The sequence below is a fragment of the Fulmarus glacialis genome, unplaced genomic scaffold (assembly GCF_000690835.1).
Source record: "Fulmarus glacialis isolate BGI_N327 unplaced genomic scaffold, ASM69083v1 scaffold30038, whole genome shotgun sequence".
In the NCBI taxonomy this organism is placed as follows: domain Eukaryota; kingdom Metazoa; phylum Chordata; class Aves; order Procellariiformes; family Procellariidae; genus Fulmarus; species Fulmarus glacialis.
In genome coordinates, this window is record NW_009228227.1 from 1 (window position 1) to 19611 (window position 19611).

General features: G+C 41.1%; 1 protein-coding gene across 1 annotated transcript; it reads left to right on the plus strand.

The window, feature by feature from the left end:
* Positions 1-6636: 6636 nt before the first annotated feature.
* Positions 6637-19017, plus strand: TMPRSS2 (transmembrane protease, serine 2). The gene is made up of 13 exons (XM_009583418.1): positions 6637-6651; positions 7499-7685; positions 7995-8078; positions 9488-9607; positions 10924-11053; positions 12143-12253; positions 13101-13144; positions 13866-14040; positions 15671-15846; positions 16877-16972; positions 17829-17971; positions 18537-18689; positions 18883-19017. Exons 1-13 carry the CDS (start codon positions 6637-6639, stop codon positions 18892-18894), a joined length of 1446 nt encoding a protein of 481 aa, XP_009581713.1. The 3' UTR covers positions 18895-19017.
* The last annotated feature ends 594 nt before the right edge of the window (positions 19018-19611 follow it).

Below are 19611 nucleotides of genomic sequence, written 5' to 3' on the forward strand. Positions count from 1 at the left end.
TTTTGGAAGAGTAACTTTGTTGATAGAGCGCCTTCCCACAGGAGCCATATCGTTGAAACTTCTGGGCCAAAGCTTTGAATGCTGAAAACAACCCCACTCTGCACCTCCCCTCAGGTGGCTTTACTGATGATCATAGCTTACCTAGACCTCGAATTTCACCTCACGTTTCTGGGTGGGTGGGTGGGTGTCAATGAATTTAAAAGACTATTTTCACATTGTGCCTTTGTCCTAAGTATCCCTGTTTGCCCTGAGTAAAGTGACACTAATGCCTTTAGTGCTTTAGAAAGAGCCAAAGGAAGCAGCTTCACCTCTGAAGGATGATTTGCATCAACTACGGCAGTGTTAGGCGGGGGAAGAGATGGACGTCGTGCGTGGCATAGATCAATGAAACTGGGAAATGATTGCAGTTGCGGCTGTTACCTATGCGTATCAACGTAAATGTAAAGCCAAAAGACAGGTGGACTAAGATAAAATTTGGTGTCAAAGAAGGACTTAACGTGTCTTTTTTCCTTTTTCCTTTCATTCTTAAACTGTTAAAAATTATACTGGTACATAAGAAAGTCAGCCTAGAGCAAATCTGTCGTGGTAGTCTAGCCTGAAAATGGAAGTAAGTTGAAACTATGTTCCTGGATGTTGATGGAAAAACAAAGCGAAACAGTATTCTAGGATGCTGGTCAAAATATTTCTCTTGGAGTTGCCGTTCCTGGAGATATGGGCTCTTCCTCCTGTGTGAGTCAAGGGTCGGTCCACACTGAGTAGTTCCAGTACCATGAAGGTAGCTCAGCTGTGTCCGTGCTATTACATCAGTACTTCTCCCATGTCTTTGATGCATGGATCCCTAAACCTGTCTCTGGCAATACGAGCCTCCCCGTGGAGTGAATTCAAACCTCCTGCCAGCAGGCTTGCTTTTCTTATCTGCCATAGACCCCTTGGAAGTGGTTTACAGCTCCTCAGGATCTGTTCGTTCACAGGTTGAAAACAGCGGACCTGGACAAATATCTAAATAAGTCTGATTTGTTAACATTGCTAGATTTTATTTTTCTACCACCACATTCATACAATATTCATTTGCAACTCGAATATGGTAAAGAAGTGTTCTTGAGAGCTTTTTTCCTTGCCAGAGACTTTCAGTGCTGTAGACAGAGGCTTGAATTTTACTGCCAGAAGATTTGCTTCTGCCATGGAAGGAGAAGAGCAGAGGCAGCACTGAGGATGTAGTGTAGGGGAAGAAAGCATCCAAAGGCCAGGCTGGCTGTTGCTGCATTCTCTAGCAACACTGATCTGTGCACATGAGGTGGTGGGTGCTGTGGGCAATGGATGCCTGACCAATAGGTCCATCTCCTACCATGCCAGCAAATCTGGTTCTTCTGGGCCCTTGGTTCTTTATTTCAGAAATGGCTTTTTTTTGTAGGGTCTTCTGCCACTCATCATCCACTCAGCTAGGCAACAGCTTTTCAGCCTCCTTTCCCACCCCACCGTTCCTAACAAAGGCATGTGATGTACTTGTGATAGGCTGAGTTTCATGATAACATCTGTTTTCAGAGAAGACAAATAGATGATTATTTGTAGTATGAATACAGCATCCTATAACTGTTTAAAATGAGCCTGTTACGCTCTGAGCTTTTTACTGACTTTTTTTGCATGCGGAAGTAGTATTAATCTTGGTTTGCTGGCCTTGGGAATACTGTTTTCTGAGCTGCTGGTAGTGCTTATCAAGGGGCACTGTTTTTTGACACCTTTTGATAAGTAGTTCTACCTGTTGATAAGTAGTTTAATGATATTTTAGGAGCTAATCTAGAATAGCTTCAAAGCTATTTCTTAGAAGATCTAAGAATGCCGAAAAAATGGCAACCTTTCATATAAGTATTTACATAGTCTCATACATTTCTCTGCAAGATGTGTAAAGTTATTGCATAGGCACGCCGAGTAGAGCTTACCTCTATTGAGAAGGCTAGCCGAAAGGCCAGGACATTGGAAGAACCTGATTTTGATGACTTTGAAACATTCAGTTGCTTGTCGATTTGTCTTTGACCCCTTCCAGAAGATAAATTTTACCCTGTGGAGTAAATTACATTCACTTTTTTTAATCATTGCAATAAAAATATTCAGTACTACTTCCTAAAGAAGTATCAAGGAAATCTTGTTAAGGAAATGAGACGAAAATTCTTATTTAGTTCCTTTCCTTTTTCATGCATAACTGGATTTTTTTTTTAACCTTTCTATACTTCATTTGCAAGTCATGATAATTTTTAGTACCGCTTGTTAAACAGGAGTCTTGGCCATGTTTCTTTTCTCTTGTCTAGGTAGCAGAGGCAGGAATTGCCCAGTGTGTGAAAAGATCATGTAAATGAATCTGGAATCACCTCTTTGCTTGTTTTCTCTCTTCTTATTTTTTTTTTTATTGCTGCTCCTCCCTTTCCTCCCAACCTTTGTGTCATGGTTATATTGTGTTTAAGGTTACGCTACCAAGACTTCTAGGTGGTCATAAAACAGTTGGGAATAAAAAAAATGAAAGCATACTTCCTTTCTAGCATCATCAACAAAAGCCATTATTTGTTGGCTTGCCATTTTTAAGGTTGAGCTTTGCACTGGCATTACTCCTTTGCTATCTTAATGAGTTTTGGCAGTTTGTTCATTTGCATGTGCTGCATTTCTTTATCTGGATAAAGGGAACTGCTGATTTCTTGGATGTGACACTGTGTTAGTCAGTGTTCATGTAGAGTGTTTGGATGCTTTTATGCTGCTTCTTTCTAGAAGCTGAACTTGACTTCATGCATTTGGCTTTTAACTGTTTCGTCCTCTCCCTTCTTCCTTGTTTGCATGTGGTTGCTTTTATGTAGGTCTAACTGTGAAGAACTAGTTCGGGTTTGTTGGTTGTTTTCAGTAGTAGATACCTATCATAGAGCTTAGCAAACAGCTAATGAGGTTTCTATTTCAGGAAATAGCACAAAATATGTATTGAAGTAATATGTAAATGCAGGAAGTTGCCAATGTAACTTCTGGCCAAGTTGAATTCAGAATGTTATATTAGGATATCTGAATTATTCCATCCTATTGACTTAGGCGTCTAGGCATGGAAACAACACATAGTGATCTCTATACAAAAGCTTGTGGAAACTAATATAGCTAGTGGTACTTGCGGAACTCTATGCCTCCAAGGCATGGTATTGCTCTTAATTAACAGTTACGAAATGGTGTGTACTAAGGAAGTACCATTATTATTTCTTGCATGGAGAGCTAAGGTAAAAGCTAGCAAGTCTGGTTTCATTAGCAAAATCGTGGTTAAATCTTTAGGGTTTCTTTGCCTTTCGTTCTTTCTGTTGTCTTTTTGGGATGTTGGCCCCTGGCTAGCGAAGGACACACTTAGTATAAAGGAGTCATGACCTGATGCTGCTGTAAGGAGGCAAAAGCGGAGGCTCACCTTCCCCCAGCAGTAGCAAGGTGAGGGGCTTAGGAGGATGTGGCGGTGAGGACCACTTCAGCTGAGCAGCACGACTCTGTGCTTGGTGCTTCTCCTGTTCAGGGAAGAGGACAAGCCTTTGGAGGACTAATAGTCTCGGAAGTCTATATTCAATTAAGTAGTATGTTATCAAATGAAGTGCAGACTAAATCTACTGCAACTTTTGCTTGAATATAAAGAATTGATTTGCAGAAATCCATAAAAAACCTAAAAAAGCTATTGGATTAAATTTGTTTTGAATTAATCTAGTATTTTCGAATTTTTTTATTGTTTGGATTTTTTTTTTTTCATTCTGACAACTGTTATTGGAAAAAGTTATGTATTTTTTTAATCTTAATGACCCATGACAGAACTTTAATTATAACACTCCTAAGGCATATGTGAGAAGAAGCTAAGATATTTCAAGTAATAGCTGCGAGCTATGAAGCAGTAAGTTTCACTGTATTCGTCAGTATACTATGTCAGTGATGGCTATACGTTTTATACTCTTATTATTGCCTGTCATTAGAAACAGTAGCATTATTTCTTTACTTTCAGAGTTAAGAAACAAAAGCACACTCGATTTTGGACCTTCTGTGTTGCTGGAGGTCCAAATGCTGGTTCTGCTCCATCCATACTGGAGTAAACTGAAGTTTTTGAAATTCAAGGGCTTGACTGCATATGAATGATGGGTCCCTTTCATTATTTGGGTATACTTTTTCCAAAGCTAGAAGGTGCTAGCAAGCCGACCTGCAAGGCTCTGGCTCCCTGGGCCCTGTCTCCTATACCTTCAAGCCTGCTGCGGGTTGCTCCATCCCTGTTTCCTTGCCTGGGAATCTCTGTACACTTTAAGTCCACCAGCTCACTTTAAAGGACTCTTGAGGTTTGTTTCTTCAGATGTACCCAGTAAAGAGCCATTATAGCTCGGCAGACATCAGGAGGAATGACTAGCAGTGGGAGGGAAGGATAGTTCTGCGTTCCCACTAAACTCTTCTGCACCGGAGTGGGTTTATGATACTTTTATGTGGGATCTATTTAAATCTGTCTGATGTGTGAGGTGAGTTAGAGGCCAAAGTGTTGGGCTGAGATAAGACGGACCAGTCTCTTCTAGCTCTGCAGTTGTTGGGATGGGGAGTGTTTGACAGGTCAGTTTGTTTCTCCATGACCCAGCTTCCTTATCTGTGAAGTTGTTGCAGTACCCTTGATGTATTTGTAAAACATTTTGCAGTGTGTCAGCGATGCGTGCTTAAGAAAACTAGATTATATCATTATTGGATGCTACACATCGATTTTTGCCTTAAACGTTTGCAAACTAACAGGAGCCCAGTGGTTTTGGTTTTAATATGTTTTTAATATGCTGGCAAATGTGTATGTGTAATACCATGGAAATCTGTATGTACCTATGACTTTCCTGCATTTTGTGGTGTGATAGCAGAAAACTGTTATTAATCAGAAGCTGGATGGGAAATAGATTAACAAGAACTAAATTGGGAGTGATGGTTGAAAGCCAGTTAAGCAACAGAGATATTGTTCTCCTCGGTTCATTTAAAAACAAAACAAAACAAAAACCAAGAAAGAGTGAGGAAGACCATCATCTGCCAATTTGCAAAGCCTTTCAAATGTTAATGTAAAAAATATATGGGTTTTTCTTTGGTCACAGTACCTGTTGGCTTACCTCGGAATCACCAAATAGTATTCTTCTGTCTGCTGTCACTAAAATTCCTAATCCTTTTTTTCCCCCTCTTTTTCAGAGAACAGGGAACAAAAATATCTTCCTGCAACTTGTTAGTTGTCCTCTAAGTCTGGGCAGAGCTACACTTCCCGACTCTGCTGTGAAGAGCTGGGTAAGAATGGATGCGACATAAAGCAGAAGTCCTGAAGCCTGAGTCACCAATCTGATGGACTTACTGTAAGTAGGAGTAAGACTTGTTTTTCACCTGTCTGCCATACAAATAAGAGTTCGACAGTGCATTATTATTTACTTTTTTTTGCTAGCGCTAATAAGCAAATACCAGAATCAGCCTTCCTAAACTGTCACGAAATATTGGCACGCTCGAGGTGCCAAGCTGCTGTTGGAATCTGCTTCAAAGACATTTGCAGTTCAGTTTTGTGTGAGATGACACCTTGGTACAGGTTCTAAAACATAACCTTATACTTTGGGCAGAATTATGCTGTGTCTTAATGCAACTGCTGTTTATAATCATGGCTTTCAACAGGGGTCATGGCAGTGTGTCTGTGTGCAGGGTACTGCTCTGCAAGCGGGAGAAAGGTATTTCTCAGTGCATAATTGAGGCAATTCCTAGGTTTTTTTTCATGTAGAGTAGCATTATGAGAGGACTCAATAGATTATTTATTAAAATGACTGCTTGTGGAGGGATATAACTGCCTATTTTAGAACTGCGGCAGCAAACATTTTGTGCTTCTTATGTCTTTGCTAATCTGTGGTTTTACTTAATGTTAATGTTTAACTTTAAAATAAACTGCTATATGCTTGGAACATTGGCTGTAGCTCCTCTCTTCTACTCTATTTGAAAAACTTTCATATTGGTGTGGCATCCTGTTTCCCTGCCATGCTTCTCTCCCTGTTTTTGGTGTGGTGGCTACAACACACAACCAAGAAAACAACTGTTTGCAGTTCACACGGAAGAGTGAAAAATACGTGGCTTGTGGGGCTGCTAGCCATGGCGTTATCAAATGGATTAGTTGAATTTGTATTTCCTGATGCTTTGTTCATGTTCTCGTTTCTGTGTCATAAACCTCAGAGCGATACATGAGTAAGTGTTGAGAGAGGCAGGGGGACCTGAACTTAGTACTGACACCATGTGGGTTGTTGCCAGGATATTCTTTAACTCTCATTCTGTCAGTGAGAGTGAGCACTAACTTAATCTTCTTGGTTTGTGTGGCGCTCGTGTTAATGAATAGTTGCCACTGTATAATCCTCAAGGTTGTATTGAGAGGCTATCGAGATCCGATTTCATGCTGCACCTTAATTTGTGCCGTCTCTTGTAATACTTCCGTATTTTTTTTCCCCCCAGATTTGGCATTTTTCTAAAGGAAAAACCGACAAGAAAGGTGGACAAAGCTTCTGGTTGTGATTGTTTTCTGTTTTTGGTTTTTTTTTTTTTTTTTTTTCTTATATAGGTTCACGCTTTACTTCCAAACACTTGAATTTTTTCAGTACTGCTGACAAAGGAAAGATGACCTCTACTGTAGTAAGTAAACAAAATATTCCAAATATTCCTCTCTGATTTTTTTTTTTAATGAGGTTTTATTTCTTTACAAGTAAGAGCCTATTGAGTGATGTCCTGATTAACAAGTCTTTTAAAATGTGGAGTATTTGTTGTGTTTTCTTTTCTGTGAAAAGGGAAGGATATACTGTGAGGCAGGTGTAAGAGGCTTGAATTAACTAGCATTTCAAATGCTCAGATACTCCTGGGAGAGATTTATGCTTTTAAAGCTTATTTTGGAGGGATAGATTGGAATGGTTTCTAACTAGTTCCTAAAGCTCTTCCAGCTCTTCCACGACCTGTTGTAGGCCGGTGCGTTTCAGAAATAGCTTAGGTATACCTGGTGTTGTCAAAGGACAAAACAGGGCAGTAAGCATTTATCCTAGACCTGCACACACAAAGGCTGTTACTTGTCAGCATTTCTTTCGATGACGGTACCACCTAAAACTGTCCTTGCTGCTTATTTCTACCCTGTCAGATGTTCCAGTGCAATGGTTTGTGCGGCCAGCTGCAGGGCTGGGCTCAAGAATCCTTCTTAGGTTGAGTTACTTTGGGTCAGGAAACCGAGCTCTTCATATGCCTTCCAGCCTCAGTCTCTATTATTTTTATTATTCAAAGTGAGAGGTATTAGGCATGTACTGTAAATCTCTTTCTCTGTGTAAATTGGAGTCACTAATACGTGTATGCACGCATGGTGTATTTCTGCATTGGCAGAACTACTTAGTAGGGTTCTGAATGTAAATGGCATCTGAAACTGATTTTGTCCTAATTGCAGTCTTGCCTCTTGTTTTTCATTTTGTCCTGTTTCCTTCCTCTCAACATTATAATTTAGGGTCAACCGCCATACTATGAAAATCATGGCTTTCAGCCAGAAAACGTCTGTCCTGCCAGGCAGCCAGTAGGTGCTAACCCGTACTTCACAACAAATGCTCCGTCAGTGCCAAGCTATGTCCCAAGGGTTGCTACCCATCAGTCCAGTGGGCCAGTAGCACGTTCATCTGGGAGAACATGTGCATCAAGTAAGTTTTGTTGGGATTTCTTCCCATTTTAGACTTAAGGTCTTCCAAAGTAAGGTAACAAATAAAAGGGATCTTCCCTTTCAACTCCTGTTTTGAAGGAGCCATCTCCCCGTGGATGAAGAAGTAATAGCTGGCTGGGATGCAGTGTAACTGGACAGGAATGATTTGGAGGAAGTGTGGTGGAATGGAGAAAAGTCTGTCTGGCAAAAAATGTCTGTTTTTAATGTCAAGGAAATAGATAGTTCTGGTGGCTTGAAATTACCTTATATGTGAACCTAATTTCTCTTTTTCTCCTTGCTTTCATTTCAGGTGTAAAGAAAACAATAGTCATTATATTATCCATTTTACTAGTCATTTGTTGTGCAATTGCTGCTTTCTTCATCTGGTATTTTGGTAAGAATTTTTTTGTTGTTGTTCTGAAAGAAAAGGTGTATTAAACTTTTAAAGTTAGAAATACACATTCTTATCTTCCATTTTATGCTGAATTAAGGACAGGAAAGTCTTCATTACCTACCTCCTGAGAGATGAACTAATATTGCTTCCTAATGGTTCCGTTTTGTTTATGTTTGTTTTTTTTTTCTTTCGTTTTAATGAGCAATGCTGCTGTCACTTTTCTTTCTCTTCATCAAGTAAATATGTTTTTGACGTTAAGTGATGTCATCAGCTTTTTTGACTCTTCTGGAGCAGCTTATTCAGGTGGCTTCTCTGGAAAGCTCCGATCTATCTGGCAAAAGCTAGTGCAGTACAACCGTACAGCGCCGTAGCTGTTAGTAAAGAGTAGTTTGACCTCTTGGGGATAGATGGCGCGTGGCTGTGCGTGGCCAACACATTCTGCGGTGCATTTCGTTAGGGAAGTCACTGCTGTGCATCCTCTCTGAAACGGAACTCTGTTCCAAATTTGAACCTCGCTTAATTTCAAGTGAAGGAAGGAGATTGAAGTAAATTTGTATACCTTAACTGCAAGAGTGTAAACAGTCAAGATATGTTTTATTTTGGTAAAATGGGATCTCTCTTGGAGCAGAAGTAATCACATCTGTTTATTTGTTTCTGTGAGGCTTTTGCTTTGAAAGTGTGTTACCGTTGTGTGAGCCCTGTCTCACCACTGTAAGCTGTACCACAGATGATGCGTTCACCTTGGAAGTCATCCCCAACCAGGGTGACTGAGCTCTGAAGCTGGGCTAGAGCAATTCTGTTCGGCTTAAGTGAAGTTTGTCCTGTGCTATCTTAATTTGTCTTTCAATGAAAGCCACTTTTCAAAGGAATCTAAAAACCAATTTGCTGTTTTTAGGAGTCTCTGCTTTCTGTTCTGTGCAGGAAAAGAAAGGACGAGAGAAGGGAGTTCATTTAAAGCTATTAGGATGACACTTTGTGTTCTTAGGGTTTTTTTTACTTGCTTTGGTTTATACAGGGTGAATGTAATCTTGTTTTAAATGGCAGTGAAAGCAAAAGGATGTAATTGGAGTAATTGCTTTCTTCCTCCTTTTCTGCTTATAAGTGTTATGCTTTGTCAGTGCAAAGCTGACTCCTTTTAGACAACTTAATGGTGCTTGCTTCTTCAGGGGAGGCAGTGGACAAAATCCAATCAGCTGCATCAGTGACTTAATCTGACAAGCGATGTAAAGGACAGAGCAATACATCTTCTGTTGTATCAGGCTAGGTCTCCTCCCATTTCTGAGTTTAAGAGCTCGTTCTAATGTTTTGCTCTACCAAAGTGGAATACTACTTAAGATGAGAGTTGGCAGTAGCCGCCTGAGGCTAAGCTGATGTTCAGCCTAATGGCTGTGTTGCTCTCTTCCCCACAGTAGAGAATCGTTGTTTCGGCTCCTTAATAGAGTGTGGATCTTCAGGAGTGTGCATGCTGCCCTCGCAGTGGTGTGATGGAGTGAGCCACTGCCCCAACGGGGAGGATGAAACCCGCTGTGGTGAGTGCCGGCAGTCAAGGGGGGGGACCTTCAGCCACCTGCAAGGGTTTTTGAGCAAATTGCCTTGTCCCAAGCTTGCCTAAGTTACAACAGGGCCATTTACCCTAGGTTACATCTCTCAAACGGTTTAGGATGTGTGAGCGCTTTGAAGCCTACATCTAGATATTCAGTTTGTTTCCAGTCCAATTGAAAAGCTGAAAAAAAAAACCTCAGGGGTTTGAGCTGGCTTAACTTTGAATCAGGTTTTCAAACGTTATCTTTTAATTTGAACGGGGTTTGTGCAAAACTGAATGTAACATTGTCTCTGGAATGAATAGGCATTGTTGACTTCTTAGTAGAACTTCAGGTGATAAATCTGGTGGTCTTCAGTCAGGCTCGTCTTTTCCCACATATTTTGCATTCCTCGCTCTCCCAATAATGCTTCAACTACTTCATAACTCCTTTGTGTAAGAAAGCCTGGTCTGTGTTTCCAACTGAAAAGATGCCAAGGGAAGCTTTAGTGCAGAGCTGAAGATGGAAAGTGGAAAGATCATCAATTTGTCCATTCCAAAGGTTGTAGCATCTTGTTTCCAACACCTGTGTTGTGCCAGTGCCACACTGGAAGACTCCGGCTGTGCTCTTATTGTCTCTCTGGCAACTTTTATTCTGCACGTGCCTCATGCAGGGCTAGCATTTACTGGCGTATGCTCTAAAGCTGTTCCTTTCCATTTGGTTGAATGATGGGTTTTTGGAGAAGCTTGTTCAATCTGTTCTTTTGCTTGAACTCTTTTACATTAAATTCTTGTGCAAATAAATACATAAAGGGGCATGGAATGTTGAAGCTAATTGCTCCTTGTTACATTCTTGCTCTACAAGCACTTGTCTGGGGAAATTTGGTGTATTAAGATATAGCATATAAATATAGTAGAATAGATTATTTTTTGTTTATACACGATATATGATATATTAAGAAATGTATGGTTGTGTAGATAAAAGATAAGAAAAGACTGGCTATTGCAATATTCCGCAGTGGTAGAATATGAAAGAGAATTTTGAGCATAAAAGCTGAAATGAAAAGATGAACACTATGTTGTACACTTGCATTTTTAAACTGGTAGTTCTTAAATTGCCTTGCACAAAAGAATTAAGTCATTGCTATATTTCTGTCTACTTGATATTTAGTCAGAATTTGAGTAGAAGGCAGCATTAAATTAACACCAGTTCATACATACAAGCAAATATTATGGGTACCAATACTTTTAAGTAGAACAAAAGCAGTAATATAACGTGTGGTGTTCTTGCTTTTTTTTTTCCTCTCCTTCTTCCATTTCTGGCAGTTAGACTTTTTGGACCAAACTTTATCCTGGAAGTTTATTCACCTGTCAGCAAATCCTGGTATCCTGTTTGTCAAGATGACTGGAATGACGATTATGGGAAGATTGCATGTAAAGACATGGGCTACAGTGTGTAAGTCTAACCTCGTCAGCCTTTGCACGTACATAGAAAGGTTAAAATTTCCCTCTTGCCGTTTTTAAGAATGCGTATCTGAAACAAAAAGCAGTTGTGATCTAGTTCTTGTGAACCCAGGTGGGTCCAATTTTAACGATGGTAGCTGTTATAGAACCAAAATGAAACGTTGCTCCAAGTAACGGGGTCTGGCACGCATGCAGTGGTTACTCAGTGGGGTCACTTGTGTCTGCTACGTTCACTCACAACTGTCTTCCAGAGCTCACTTCAGTTAGTAGCAGATCATTGTAATTGTTCAGTAACATCCAGTCTGACTTAACCTGTCATCACCAGTATTAGATGGAAAGCCGTGGTCTTCTCAGAACACAAGTAACACTGGCTCGTGTGGAAGATCGCCATAATCGTTCGTGGCCCATAGTGCTACCCACGTTCTCCCCACATAAAGCTGTAGACTAAATTCTTCTGCGGTTGAAATACTCGATGTTGCCTCTCTCTGATGCAGGTGGCAAATGCTGTCTTCTGGTATGCATGGAGTAATGGAGTGAATTTATTGCCCAGGCAGGCAGAACGTGTGTGTGCCCACGCTCTATTGTGGTGCTCTGAATTAAGGTCTCTGAACCGGCAATGACCCCAGTAGTTGCAACACCAGTAAGACAGCCCAGCAGCAACTACATAGAGCTGGTCCTCAGCTAGAAGGCCTGGCAGAACAGCAGCACTTGCTACCCCTGTCGTTGTCCCACAGAAATGTGGCTGTCACGACTTATTGGACATGAACTCTGCTATGCTGTGTAAATGTACCAGCAAAGGCAACTCTTCATCTTGCCCTGTTTCATGAGGCTGAAGATTCCTACCGTGTGTGCATATTACATAAGAATTTTATTTTAATCTAGTAACTGATTCATGGGAAACAGAACTTGACAAATGTTTAAAGAATCTGAGTCTCTGGCACTGTACTACGACACTGGCATTTAATTTAAAAAAAATCATAGTTTTAGTGTTGTTCATGTCAGAAGCTCTAGCTTGGCACAGTTTATTGCTTGTTTGAAAACTGAAACTTCTGGGTTTCATAATAGACTTTCCGTTTTGCAGAGATACGTATTACTACAGTCGAGGAGTAGCAACTGAAGTCAGCTTTAAAAGCTACATGAAGCTGAACACAAGTGCCGGGAATATAGACTTGTACAAAAAGCTGTATAGCAGGTATCTTTGTTTAATATGAACTTCTTTCCTTTTATCAGGGGTCTTTGTAGCTGTTGTAAGAGGTTTAGCTTCTGCCCGTAGTGTAATGCAACACATCTTTCAATGGGGATAGTTAGAGGGAAAGAGACTTTGTTTTTAATCTGATTGCAGCAACTGCTCTCCCTTCTATTTAAAAACACAGTTGTCATTTTTCCGTCCTCCCTCTCCTCTTTTAAAAGAGAAGATGTTCCATCCTGTTCCCTCCATGCTGTCTAGAAGGTTGCCATGTCAAAGATACTTTTCTAAGGCTCTTTGACCATCAACAGGAGTTTCTGTATGGTTACAATAGCTGCCAGCTCTAACACATTCACAGCAGCTGGTTCAGCTTTTTTTTCCAGTCACATGAACACACAGCATGCCTAATGGATCTTTCACTGTGGAAAGTATCATTTTTATTCTCATTAAACAACTCTGAAGTGTCTAGTTTCTAAACCTGTAGACTGCTGTGCCTGCAAAGTTCCCATGGCTCCCTTTTTTAGGTTCTTCTACAACTACTTCATAAATCAGTTCAACTTTTTCTCATGCTATTCTTCATCTTGCTCCTCAATAGGCTTACAAACCTTTTGTACTGGCGACTGCAGTCTTCCACGTGACAGTTTCGGTGAATGCAAGAAATGGTGGCGGCCAGATGGTTGCTGGTAGGGTAGCTGGAGAGAGTGAAGAAAGGAGGGAACCCACAGCAGGAAGATGAGGGTGAAGGCAGGGCACGTAGCTGGAAAGGGTAGGAAGCAGCCGGAGGGTGAACTTTGCCCAGCATTTGCTTCACTGTGTGCCTAAAATCCTGTTTGTTTTTTTATTTCTATTTCAGTGATTCCTGTGTGTCAGGAAATGTGGTTTCTCTGCGCTGCATAGGTAAGTGACTGTGTTTCTCAAACTTTCGCTTGTTGATGCTTTGAAATGCTCTGGCTGGGAAATCCTTTTGAATCTGGATAAATAATTACCGCCTTTTGATGGGCAGATGATTTAACTCTGGTTCCCAAGTTTCAAATGGTGCAGTTTAAGGAGCAGGGCGGGAGAGGAGATGAGGAGGATGTTGGATGCCCAGTTGCTTTTGTCTTTGCTGCCACCGGTTCCTTTAAATGACTTGCCTACGGTGGAGCTCTGTAGCCCTCGCCCGGCAGCCGTGGTGGGACGTCTGTGGCGCACCCGCTCTCCAACACGCGGCCGTCGGGTGGGCAGTGTATTCCTGACGGCAATGGCTGTCATGAGGCGACTCCTGGCTGTTGTCTCTTTTGTCGCACAGCACAAAGGCGTGTGTCTGTGTGGCTCGCCAGAGGTGCTTGAATACCACACTCAAAGGTGGAATGAACTGCTGGTTTATGGTTTGTTGTGAACCGAGGGCAGCAGCTACCAAATACTCATCTGGACGTTTGCGATGTAAAGGAGGTCTGGGCTATGGGAGACTCGGGATCTCGGTGCCCAAGGCGGGGGCCCGAGCTGCGGCGTGTCGAACGCCAGCAGTGCAGAGGTCGGACGTGGCCTGTGCTCTCCTCTGCTAGCGAGCTGCAGAAGCCATCTTCCAGACCAGCTTGCTCTTTAACTAACGCCTGTGTGTGTGTAACTGACTCCTTAGAGTGCGGCCTGTCCACTAAAAGCGTGAACGTTATGAACAGAATCGTGGGTGGCAGCGGGGCGGTGCCGGGGCAGTGGCCGTGGCAGGTCAGCCTCCACGTGCAGGGCACCCACGTCTGCGGGGGCTCCATCATCACCCGCCAGTGGATAGTGACGGCGGCACACTGCGTGGAAGGGTGAGTCTTGCCCACGCGGGCCCCGGAGCGACCGTTCGTTTGTCTCTCGAACGGCGATTTTTCTTGCTTCAGGCTGAAATGCACAAATTTCCTTAAGTCTCCCAACTTTCTGCTTTAAAACTGAATTAAATACCATTCCTCCCTTCCCCCCTGCCTTGAATGCAGGTGCTAGGTGCAGTATTTTATCTATGTAGCAGTATGGTTTTCAAGTACTAAGGGAAGATTTGTTCTGGAGGAGGCTGGCTGCAGTCATCTGTCTGCTTTCTACAGGAAGAAAATCTTATTATACTTGTTAAATGTGGAAATTAAATTGGACGGTGGTGTTGGGCACAGACACCCACCCAGCTTAAGAGGTAAACTCAAGGCACCAAACCTAATGCCAGACAGTACAATGTTTTCACGAAGATGTTGAATTACACTGTGAGGAAAAACAAAGAAAAGGAAAAAAAGAAAAAAAAATCCCAAATCCTCAAATATCGCACAACTGTAGATATGATCAATTTAAAGATGCCTGTAACATTTATTTCCTTGTATCTTCATGCCACAGGGTAGTAAAGCCCAAGTCAGTATTAAATATAGATTTATATCTATTCAAGGAGCACTTTTCGTAGGCATCAACAAGGAAAATAGCTGGTGCTTTGTACATTTTTAACCTATAAAGGAGAGTTGAGTACAGCGGCAGAATATGTTTAAAAGGTGGCTGCTTCTGTTGGAGGGAAAACCCTCTAAGCAAAAACATTTTAACGGTTGGTTGCCTGGATCACAGTTTGAGGCTAAGCCGAGGGGAAATGACTTTGTCCTTAATCTTGAGAGAGGAATGCAAATGTTTATTTTTATGTGATGATCTTATCTCTCCTTTGTTTTCTGATTTGAGCTCTGTAGTATGCAAAAGCTTTAGGACTGGCAACCAAGCTGTAGCTGGCACAAAACTGGTTTTCAGTCTTGATTTTTTTTAATTTTTTTTTTTTTTTTTTTTTTTTTTGAGGGGGGATGACTTGCAAGCGCTGCTGCCTTGGCAGTTCTCATGGAGGGAGTTTTAACACTTGTGGGAAGTTTCTTGAGCATTTGTAAAATGTGCTGGAGCACAAGATACCACTTAAATTACATCTAGGAAGCATGCTTAACATTTAAAAAACCTCACCAAACCCCAAAACCAAACAAAAAACCCCCTGGCATTCTCAAGATAGTGAAATTCCTTCACTAAATCATGTTTTTACTAATTCTGGCTTCTGCTGCCCTTGCGTGCTTTGGATAGTACATGCGAGTGATACCACTGACATGTGAGACCTCAGAAATAACTGCTTGATCCCTCAGCCATGGAAATCAATAGACTTCAGTGTTGCAGTCTCAGACTATAATTTGCTGTGCTGAGTGACTAAGGGGATAGACAGTGATACTTAACCCATTTCAAAGATTTTTTGGAGATATTTATGAAATCAGAGTCAAGCTTTCACAAAGTTAGACGTTTTGCAATTTGTTTACCTTGTTCTTCAGAAATGGTAGTCAAATGCATGTGCATTCTTGGTCGCACATGCATTTGACTACCATTTCTGAAGACAGTTTTTTGAAGGTCATAATCTGTGACTCCTTACCAGAGAAGCAAACCTTCTAACCTTTCTTTTTTCTGTAGGCGATTTTCTGACCCGTACAGCTGGAGGGTTTATGCTGGGATTCTGAATCAGAATGAGATGCTCTTAAGAAATGGATACAGAGTGCAACAGATAATTTCCCATCCGGATTATGATACAGATTCTAAAGACAATGATGTTGCCCTTATGAAGTTAGAGACACCACTGAGTTTTACTGGTATGTATTCTGCTCTTCTTAAGGCAAAAATCCAATGGCAATGGGCACATCTTTTAAAAGTTCTGAAGTTCATCAAGAAATCCTTGTAGATCCTTAGGAGAAGAACACAAAATGGGGGTAGAGACACCTTAAAGACAGAGACAGGGTAGAAGTAGAGACAGAGGGCACACCCTCTGATTTTCTAAGTAGGATTTATTTAAATCTAGTATATGGTAAAGGAGTTTGGGCTCATCTCAATAATGTACTTTTACCCCAGAATGCTGTATGGTGCTTAAGTATTGCCACTCCTATATGTGCAGACTCAGGATGTAATGGTGGAGCAGCTAACTAAACCCTAAACTAAGTTACATCAAATAACAATTGGGAAAAAAACCCCACCAACCCCAAAACCAAACATTACAAGAAGTTCCTTTCTTAAAAGTAGATGTAGGTTGTTTGTAAGCAAACAGTAAAAAATAGAGGACAAATCATTATTTAATCTTGAAGTTCTTTTTGTGTACAGGTCCTTTAGATTTCAATGCATCAGTTTAAAGCTACTAGAAGTAATCGGGAGCGGGTCTTCTGCTGCTGAGAGCAGGCAGGTTGTTGTTGTTTACCAGGTTTTTGTGTTTCACACTTCTTGTATATTGGCACTGAATCCTGCTTGCACTGTGATTATTTTCAGCAGGGTTTGGCAAAGAGAATGCAGAGAGGTAGTTGTCAGAAGTTTTTCTTCTTTGTCCTCTACTGAGCAGAAGAGCTGGTGTTAATCATTCTAGTTAGCCTGATTAATTGATCTAGAACCATTAACTGTGCTTGTTCCTCACTTTGAGGTGAAGATTAGGTAGCCACCTGGGAAAGGGCAGCTGGTAAGCTTTCTGCTGCTGCCTGCATTGCACAGAATTGCTTATCTGCAAGGAAGGTAAAGTACAGAGAAAATGCATGGTGTGTATGGATTTAAGTGGATTTATGCTGAGATATTTCATATGCATTTGTTTTGAATTATGTCTGGACATCTGGGATTACAGATGTTACTGTGTTTGTTTTGTAGATACTGTTCGGCCAGTTTGTCTGCCTAATCCAGGAATGATGTTCCAGCCTAATCAGCAGTGCTGGATATCTGGGTGGGGAGCAGAGTACCAAGGAGGTAAAGAGTGGCTCTGGAATATTTTGGTCTTCTACATAAACCAGTCCTCTTCAGTCTACGAATAACCGTTGCATGGGCTTATTGGGCAGTTTGAGCCAGATCTGTTGATACGCTATTTTTTCATCCATTTTACAGCCTCTAATATTTACACAGGGCATTCTGTCTCAAAGCAAGTTGTGATGTGTTGCATTCAGCAGACTGCAAAGGAGCTTCAAATCAGTACCGGGGCCCACAAATATTCACAGGGGAAACAATTCTGTGCCCCGGCTAGCAGGGCCACCTCTCTTGTAACAAGGGTAGCTGTATGCCAAGCCAGTCCTCTGCGGACATGGGACAGGGCAGGAGCCTGTCCTTTCCACCACCTCGAGCTAAAATAGCATGATGCAAGTAAATTTGTAAGAAGTGAAAAGGAAAGGGAGGAAAGGTTTCTTTCAGTATGAGGAGGTACTGGGCGGGGAAGGGGGTGTTGGGGAAGCTGGACCCTGAATATGGGAATTGCGGGCAGCTTGTGCTGGACCATGAAACTGTGGGGAGGTCCTCTTTGCCTCTTGCAGTCTTCATGTGCTTTTAATAGCCCTGTAAATAACACAGTTGACTTGGGCTGGAGTAGGCAGGTAGGTGCCATGTTTTCTTGCTTTACAGTACACTGACAGCAAAGCAGGGTAACTCACTGACCTCTTGGAAGGGAGTTTTAATGTCATAGTTGTCTCTGTGCGATGTGTCCATCCCGATGTTTCTAGGAAGTTTATTTCATCTTGAACTGTACTAGCTGCTGGGATTTGTAATAGCAACGTAATATGATGCTTGTTCTAATTTTGTCTTTGTATGTGTGTTTTTGTGCATGTTTCAATTTTAGGTAAAACATCAAATAACTTGAATTATGCTTCGGTGCTCTTAATAGAACGTTCTAGGTGTAATTCTGTCTATATCTATAGTGGCATGATTTTGCCTACAATGATCTGTGCTGGACATCTAGAAGGAGGAATTGATTCTTGTCAGGTAGTTATTCCTAATTAACACCTAATAATGTTCTGATTATTTTTGTGGTCTTACTAGTAGGCTTTTTTAATCATCTATTAATTACAAACGAATCCAACGCAAAAAAAATTGAGTAACATTTTGGTTGGGCTTCTAGTTCCTTTTGTGGTGCATCCCTTTAAAAGAGAGAGCTTTTGTTTCATCTTCTGAATAACTGCCAGTGCCGAGTTCTCACTAAATACCCAAGGAGGGTGACGCAGTCCTTTTTAATGCTTCAGGGATGTTTTATTATCTGGTACTTGAAAGAGAACAAATGCGCTTCATAATCACAGCGATACCCTAGCATTACGCTTGTGAACAAGAAAGTCAATAATGCCTATCTCATTTGGTGCTTTGGGCAAACAATTTTCATCTCTATTGCAAGCGGTCATCGTTAAATACAATAATTGCCATCGCATTTTGTTTTAGTGACTACCTTAAAATGGTGGTTAGCTTTTTTTGAAACTTAACCTGTATTCCTGAAGTGAAATGGATTGTGTCTTTCCTGGTGGCCAGGTCACTAATAGTATGCTTGTGTTTTGTGCAGGGTGACAGTGGAGGTCCACTAGTAACTAAGAAAAACTCCGTGTGGTGGCTGCTTGGAGATACCAGCTGGGGAACTGGCTGTGCAAGTCCCAATAGACCTGGAGTGTATGGGAATATGACTGTGTTTACAGATTGGATTTATAAAAACATGCAGGTAAAATATTTGGGTGTTTTTAATAATTTTAAATGTCCCAAATCCTGAAACTTGATTTTATATATAAAAATAAATAAATGTGACTTGTCTGCTAGTGAAGCTATTCTGTTGAGAAGCATCCAAGTAATTGATAAGATAGTCTGTCAGCAGAACTTGAACCTTTGTTTTTTGTTTTGTTTTGTTTTTTCAACAGGCAAACAGATGACAACGCTGTCTGTCCTTCTTGCTGATCGATGTTTCTGAGAACAAGAATAAATGAAGCCATGGGTGCCTGGGATATTTATTCACTTTACAAATTATGTTTTTTTTCTCTTTGAATTTTCTTTTTAAAAATAATGTGAAGGATTGCACACTCGGTTCTGTGCTGGCTACAGTGACTGATCTTAATCAGTGAAGGATTATCACAATGAGCACCTTTCTTCTTCTTGTGGTGCCTGGCAGAAAGTCATTTGGTCAACTGCTTGCTGAAATGTCTCTCTTTAGTTGAGTAACTTCCACTTGATAATTGGGTACAGGCTTATAATGGCAATTTTAATTACAATTTAATTTAAGATTTTTATAGCAGGATGCTGAGACAGTTGGTTTAATAGTATTTTAAATTAAATGTTAAGTAATGTGAACATTGAATCTCTGAGCTGCTGGTTGGCAAATTAAAAAGAAATGAATGTTTTTTGGTTTATATGAAGGGAAGTTTTCATGCACTACAGTAGAGGCACAGAAAAAAAATACTGTATATTCAGGTAGTTAAAAATCCTCAGGATCTTGACACAGCAGTCATCCAAGTCAGATTGTTCGAAGTGAGACCAGTCTGACTGTCTCAGTAATTAAAAGTGCTGTTCTGCCTTAAGCTGCTCTGAACCCAAAAAGGGCAAGACCTGCCGTCACTCTCGATGTAGGCTATGGAGAGGGATGCTCCGGAGCT

Bases quoted from the DNA above. Each gene is read 5' to 3' on its own strand.
- TMPRSS2 (XM_009583418.1), top strand. The intron at 7,686-7,994 runs GTAAGTTTTGTT...CTTTCATTTCAG, and splicing joins TGGGAGAACATGTGCATCAA to GTGTAAAGAAAACAATAGTC. The intron at 16,973-17,828 runs GTAAAGAGTGGC...TTTCAATTTTAG, and splicing joins GGGAGCAGAGTACCAAGGAG to GTAAAACATCAAATAACTTG.